Below are 7,259 nucleotides of genomic sequence, written 5' to 3'. Positions count from 1 at the left end.
TGCTGGAAGATGATTTGATTCCTACAAGTCTAGAGAGAAACATTAAGTGTCAACTTCAGCAGTTCCTTCTGAAAGTGAAACACGTTTTGAGAGCCAGGAGAGACTGTTGCCTCCACAGCTCACTTCCTCCTTCCAGAAGCACCTGAAGCTTCCGTTTCCTCCGCGGCCCCCCACTTCACCTGCAGCCATGTTTACAGTAAATGACCGCTCAAGTGGTTATTAAACCCAAAATCCAACAGCAAGACTTTAACCTCAGCTGGAGCTGTGACTGGGGACCAATCGGCTCTCACTGAAGATCACAAGGGCACCTTCACGTGTGTGTCTGTCGCCCCTCCTCCGAAGACACGGGGGATTATCAGAGTTCAGGATGTTGAAAGTAAGAAGGCATCTGAAGAAGTGCACTCATCACCGTGGGATGGAAGAAGCACAGCTGGGACTACACACACACACACACACACACACTCTGGAGCGCGAGGTACCTGTGTGTCGAGCAGCATATAGAGCAGCATCTCGGCGTGTCAGTCCTGCGAGGCTGACAGCCGGAGCGATGAGAGTGAAATAGGAAGGAGAGGTAGAGGAGAGGTGAAGAACAAAAGATGAAAGAAGATAAGAGAAGTGAAATCGTTTCAAAGAGATGGAGTGAGAACTTCTGACTGAGGCCCTGGGGCTGCCCGCCCTTGCATGTCATCATCCCGCAAACCAATTGAAATGTCTTTAATTGGCTGAACTTCACCAGATTATCGTGAACCTCCATGTTTGTGAGGAACGCCGGCGCCCCTCGCTGCGACACAGAGACCGTGTGCTGGGATGAATCAGTCGCCGCCACCGGGGGGATTATTTATGTAGCACCCTTTATTGTAATTGTTGGGTCGGCGGTAAGAAGGCTGAACCAGATGCAGAATCATCCTATACATGAATATAACATGATCCCTTAACAGGAGAGCTTCGACACGCAAAACTAAGAATAAATATATTCACAACTGTCTCTACTATTGATTGGCGATGAAAGCATAAAAAGTACTCCCAATGAAAGAATCCTCATTTCTTTTGACAAAAAAGCCGGTATGTCCTGTTTTTTTTTTTTTTTTCTTTTTTTCTGTCCTTTTTTCGCCATTTATTGAACTGAGATATGGTTTGAAAATAAAAGCAAAATGCTTCTGTCCAATCGAAGAGGTCCTGGAGGCCTCGGCAAGTCTGTGTAGATCCACAATCTTTCCACCGTCCTGCATCAGTCCTTCCTTTATTTGTCTTTATTTTATATAAATATATGTATATGAATAAGTATATACACATATTTATTAAAACGAAGGGGCTCTGTATGTCACACAGCGGCCGACTCTCTCCGAGGAGGACACGTCCTTCACCTGCAGGACTTTGAAGGGAAAACAAAGCGATAAGAGCGAAACAAACTGAAGAGCATACAAACAAGTTTCAAAGACTGGGATTATTATTATTATAATTATTATTATTTTTGGCTCGTCCTGGGAATGCAATTGTTTTGATTGGTCGTCCATCGGCGTCCAGTCCGCTAGTAGTCAAACCCCATTGTTTAGATAAATAGATCTGTATTCATAGAAAAATAAGCATCGAGCACGCTGCTGGCTGTTCACTGCTAAGGCACTTATTTCTCTCGGCGTGTCGCTCCACCGTCGTCCGTGTCCTCTCCACAGCTCTCACTCAGGGTTTGATGTTTGCAGGTTCGCCTCACCTCCACGCAGGTGCCTCTCGGTGTGATATTATGAACGTTAAAACACCCACCATCATCTCTGCGCTGTCTCTGACTGATTGTGGCGCTGAGCAGAAAAAAAGCCCCAGAGCCTCGGTGCTTTAGGATCGCGAGGCGTAATGGGGATAACAGAAAAGAAAAAAAAAACAGCTGAAGTTGTTGCTCCCGGCGGAGATGTAGGACCAGTTAATCCTTGCCAAATTCCAACCTAGTGGTGGGGGGAAATGGAAAAACTGACCCCTACTGGTTATCCAGGAATAAACACGGCGAGCAGTGATGTCTCGCTCCCCCACAGGCTCCTCTTGAAGCCTCCCAACTGGAGCCATTGTTACACGATGATTCATCACCACAGATGACGAGCTTGAGAAGCAGGAGGGGGAGCCGTTTCAGAACTGGTACGAACGATCCAGCACTTCCATGTAGTCCGGTGTGGTCCTCAGTCTGGCTCTCTGGTCCGCCGCCGCTGCCGCCTGCTCACTCTGGCTGCCGTTACTACTTCCTGCTGCGGAGCTGGCAGTCGTGACCACCAGCGTTTGCTCAGGCCTGGCCTCCTGTTTGGAGTCCTGGGGGTGCGGGTAGCGCGGCGGAGGCCTCGCGTACCGATCTGTCATGTCTCTGAACTCTGGGGTCGGGAGCCTGAACAGGCAGTCCATCAGTTCCACTTTCGGGGTGGGGCCCTGGCTGTCGATGACCGTGGGACAGAGGATGCCGTTTCCATGCAGGCCGGCCAGTTGTCCCATCGCCCCGGTGATCGTGCTAATGGGGGACGACGTCACCTCCAGAGTCCAGTCTCGCTCCTTCTCCGTGGCAGGACGATACCCGGCCTCGCCTTCGTTGGGGGGCCTCTGCCGCACAGCGTCCTGTTCGTCCTTGTAAATGGCACTGCTACAAACATGCGACCCGCCGGGAGGCTCGGTGCCTTTAGACGCAGCGTCTGGCGGCAAGATGGTGTCGTAGACATGGTTCTGTTCAGGTGGCAGAGGGGACGGCGTTTCGCTGTGATGATGGTGGTGGTGATGGTGCTGGTGCGTCTGTTCAGTGAAGATCCCACACTCCACTTGGATCCCGGCCAAGTCTACTTCTCCCTGCCGGCGGAACGGCAGCTTGTCCCGCCTCCTCAGGGTGTAGGCGATTAGCGCCGCCGCCGCAAAGAATGCAGAAACGAACAGCACCAACAGGCTGAGTACCAGAACCGATAGAGGGATGGAATCCTTCCCCGAGGGGCTTGGTCCTGAGCCGGGGAAGCCCACAGGTGCCGCTTGGTCTGGGACGGTGGCGGTGACCGTCTGCTGTTCCTGCTCCTCCTGGCGCTCCAGCTCCGGGCAGAGCAGCTCCATGGACAGGGAGCGGAGGTCCACCCCTTTGGTCTTTTCCGGGGAATGGCACACCACTTCTCCCACCACCACCACCGCGCTGAGCCCCTCCAGCCAGCGCTTCAGCGGCGCCGCCTCGCAGTTGCACTCCCACGGGTTCTGCTGCAGGTCCACCTGGAGAAACACACAACAGCAGACTGTCATTGTGTAATCACACCCTAATTGCTGGTCCGCCGTGCTAGGAGAACTCATGAATCACTGTACAAACACGGAATAGATCATCCCGCCGACACCCTGGCCATGCATATTAGTCAATTGGAAAATGCCTCCTGAGTGGAAGAATAAGCCAGCAGCCTGCACTAATAAGATGACAACAAGAAAAATGATGTTTTCTCTGCTTCCGTTGCTTTTCGTCAGCAGGAGTACACTCAAAAAGGACATTAACATAATAGATTGCGGCTCCTGTCAGTGCCCGGTGGCTTCAGCGAGTCCTTCTAAGAGATATGTCGCAGATGAAGACGCTAATAAAAGAAAACTACGGCGTTATTAGGTCATTCGATTTGAAATATCGGCAAGAGAAAGACGACCGATCCACCCTGTCATCCTGCTCACACAGCTACGCTCCGCCATGACGCAGAAATGCCCACTCAGCGTTTTCACCAGTGCACATTCACCGAACTCTGGCAGTTTCGGCAGCACTTTCTGACCTAGCATCTCCCTCCGCTGAGCCGCGATCCAATACCTTCCGTCCTACATCCAATTAGACAAATATTGCTGGTGCGCAGAATCCACCTCTCCCTTTCAGCCGCCTCACTTTGACCAGCGCTCAAAAGAACGACTTGCTTCATGTGTCTGCGGAACAGATCTGTTCCTTGAGCAATTTTATTGGCAACACGAGCTGGTAGTCTCTCTGTCACACTTCCTGGGAGCTGGCAAAAACGTAGTCACACTCATTTGGCTAGCCTGTGGTCTCAGCTCATGGAAATAGATGGATGTGGTGTGGTTTTTTTTTTTTTTTTTCGAGATGATTCAGCATTGCTGTTAAGGGAGCTCTGGAGCAGCAGCCTCCCCGAGACTGGTGCTGAAGGATGCAGCCTCTGTTTTAATGTTGCTGCGTGTCTCACACAGTTTTCTCCGGTTTTAGAATGCAAACCTTGTAGCCACTTCTGTGTGGAGTCGGTTTGTTTTCCTACTGCCTGTGGTGGCACTCTGGTTTCCTCCCACAGCTGAAAATCAGTGAGTGTGATGCAACCACCGTACTGCAAAGTGGGAGTGCAGAATGAGTCATGTTTGGGGTGAAAAAGCCACTGCTTTTTAGGCAACATCTGTTGCATCAAACACTCCAGTTAAAACATCTGAACCCAGCCAGCGCCTGGATTTTACTGATGTATGCAGAGACAGAAAATGAATCAACATGACGAAGTGTAGCGGATCATAGCTTTCACAAGCGACAGCTGAGGGATTGATGGACCCAGACAAGACCCTGTACGATCTGCCATGTCGCTCTCCACCAACTTTAGCGCCGCCCACAGCAGGCTGAGAGGACCTGAGAGGGGGGGACAGAGAGAGTAGCGGGGCAGGCATCACCACATCACATTATATGTAGATGTACCTTCAGTTGTTAGGCTGGGATCAATACTGTAACCCATGAAAACCTGGTTCAAATCATTGATTTATGTTGACCAATTCTAAAACAAATGCTGGAAACTCATGAACCCCACCAGTTTTGAACTTTTTAAAAGTGAAACGAGAGAAGAGACACTGAAGCAGAAGAAGAAGTATCAAAGTAGCAGGTTCGTTTTACTCGAGTGCTTTTCGCCCATTAGTCTGTCTGCTGCTCAATATTCACACTCATGGATGGTTTAACTTCGGTTGGAAACCGACTCGTCCAGAACCCTGTTTTTAAACTGTCTGACGAGTGGGAACAGTCCTGGGTGAACTCCGTAGGCAAGATGGATTTTTAATCTCCGAGCTGGGTGGCAAACCTCATTCACTTGTTGTGATGTGGTTAGTGAAGCCTAAAAATAGCCGTCTTCAGTCACTGGTTTTGGGACTTTAAAAACTTAGTTCTGCCTTGGAAATTGATTCAGATGTACAGGATCGGGACAGACCAAGAGAAGGAAGCAATTTTCAGAGCTGTGTCCTCTGGTTCTGCTGACCACCTACTAAGCTTTGTTCCCCACTTTGTTTGCATTGATAGCAATCCTTGTTACTTGCCAGCCACTTGATTCATTTTGACCCATTTTCAATGACGAATTTAGGACCGTGTCCTGAATCCGATTTCATCATGGGTATAGGTGCAATTTCACTCTCAAATGAAAGGGTGAGATTTTCTTCCCTTGGATGGGGACAAGGATTCAACCGCCACACACACGTACTTGACGCATCTTCATCCATCAACAGCACTGCTGGCTTCACTCGCGTCCCAGAAGAACCACCAGGCCCAGACAAAAGAGCACAGACATCCAGGAACTCCATGAAAGATTTAGATTCAGGAAAGCAGCCAGAAGGACTTGAAAATGCCACGAAAGCAGACAATAAAACACCACTTCCAGTCACCCTGACAACGGACCTCCAGAGAATACTGGTCTCATAGTTTGATAAAAAGCGGTTGTTTGGTTTTCTGAAAAGTATAGAAAATGGAAGCCAGACATTTAATCAACATTAAATGTTATCCAACCTCTTGTAAAGCAAATCCTTCAATATAGTTTTGCTATCGTCCGGCCACAGCGGGCCCCAGGTCGGATCATCGTACACTCCAGGCCCAAACTGAAGCCTCCCTCCTCCAGAATAATCCAGGATAAAAAGAGGAATGAAACACCAGAAGACACTTTAATATCCCCCTGAATTTCAGAATGTCAAGTCTAAATAACCAGCAGAGTTACACAACACGTTTCGATATCTGTGTAAACATAAATATTTTATAATATTTATTATAATATCAAGAGCATGTCCGGAATGTTCCATACAGAATTAGCACTGAACACATTCTAAATTCTCTTGTTGTCAGGTGACGGCGGAGAGGCGGCGAATGGTAGACCTGTGCCTGTCGCTTCCCAGTGCCATTTCATCGAGCACCGAGTTCATTCATCACATATAAAATGGCTGGAAACGCTCAGCGTATGACAAGCCTCATTTGAGTGAGTCTCCTGTCGATTGCATGAGAGCCCTGGAAGACAGTGCTAGAACCAGGTGCCTGGTAACAGTCTCAAGAAACGGCAGGCTTGTCCACAGGTAACTAGGAGGCTGGAACTCAAACCAGATAAAAATGGGAACCTGTCGCAAGGATTATTTCCAAAATTATTATTAGTAGTAGTCGAAAGATGATAAAAGAGTATAGTAAAGTATAAAACTAGGAAAAAATGTTTTACATTTTAAGAAGGACAGAAAGAAGTCTGGTTCTATCCGTGTTTGTAGGTGATTAAAACCTAAATATTTCCATGGACTCATGCCCGAGGTGTCATGACTCGGTTTTGTTTTCTCCCTCCTTCCTTCCTGTTTGTGTGACACACAGCATCAAAGTTTAAGAACACCGGGACTCCAGCAACATGAGCCAGATCGGAATCGTGATTCGCTCCGTTCGGTTCTCTCTGCCCGTCGTACATTCTAAACCCTGGTGCTCTGAGTTTTAGTATTTTGACTCCCTTTGTTCTCCCTGCTCCATGTGGCTTCTTGGTGCTCATTGTGTGAGTGTTTTCTTGTTTCAGACTCTGCTTGCATTCTTTCTCCTGGTTTGGTGACACTCTTTGTTTGGACTCATTCCGTTGTGGACTCTTCCCGGTTTCGGTGACACTTCATTTTCTGTTTTCTTCTCCCGGTTTGGTCAAGCCTTTTGTTGTATATTTTTGGTAGGATTTATTAAATCATTGTATTTGACTCGCTCCGGCCTCCTGTGACTCTTTCATCACGGCACTTGGGTCTTGAACCACAACACCAGGTGGGAAACTATAGCGACAGCACCAGAATATCCAAAATACCACTGAGTCCAAGTCAGTGACAAATTTCTACATGTATATAAGATGCTCTGAAGTTGCCAGTGACAGAGAGAGAACCAGAACGAGTCGTGTCATCGAGTCGGGCCGATCCATCGGGTCTTTGACATGGACGCTTCAGAAAGACACAACAAAACTGGCAGAACGTGTGGCTCTCTGCTCATTATCTCACAGTTGGTATTGACAGTGAGGAGACATATCCATCAAACCTGGGAGAAAGGTCGTGTC

The 7,259-nt window shown here is 48.5% G+C and overlaps 1 protein-coding gene across 1 annotated transcript in view; it reads right to left on the bottom strand.

Annotated features, from left to right (window-relative positions):
• Window positions 1–834: 834 nt before the first annotated feature.
• The window catches only part of LOC128747471 (SLIT and NTRK-like protein 3), a 41,423-nt gene continuing 34,998 nt past the window's right edge, over window positions 835–7,259 (bottom strand). The window contains exon 7 of the mRNA XM_053845371.1: window positions 835–3,213. Coding sequence (XP_053701346.1) covers window positions 2,113–3,213 — 1,101 coding nt within the window. The 3' untranslated portion in view covers window positions 835–2,112. The remainder of the gene's footprint in view (window positions 3,214–7,259) is intronic.

The sequence above is a fragment of the Synchiropus splendidus genome, chromosome 16 (assembly GCF_027744825.2).
Source record: "Synchiropus splendidus isolate RoL2022-P1 chromosome 16, RoL_Sspl_1.0, whole genome shotgun sequence".
NCBI lineage: Eukaryota > Metazoa > Chordata > Actinopteri > Syngnathiformes > Callionymidae > Synchiropus > Synchiropus splendidus.
Note: the sequence above shows the minus strand (reverse complement) of the source record. Positions and strands in the feature narration are given on the sequence as shown.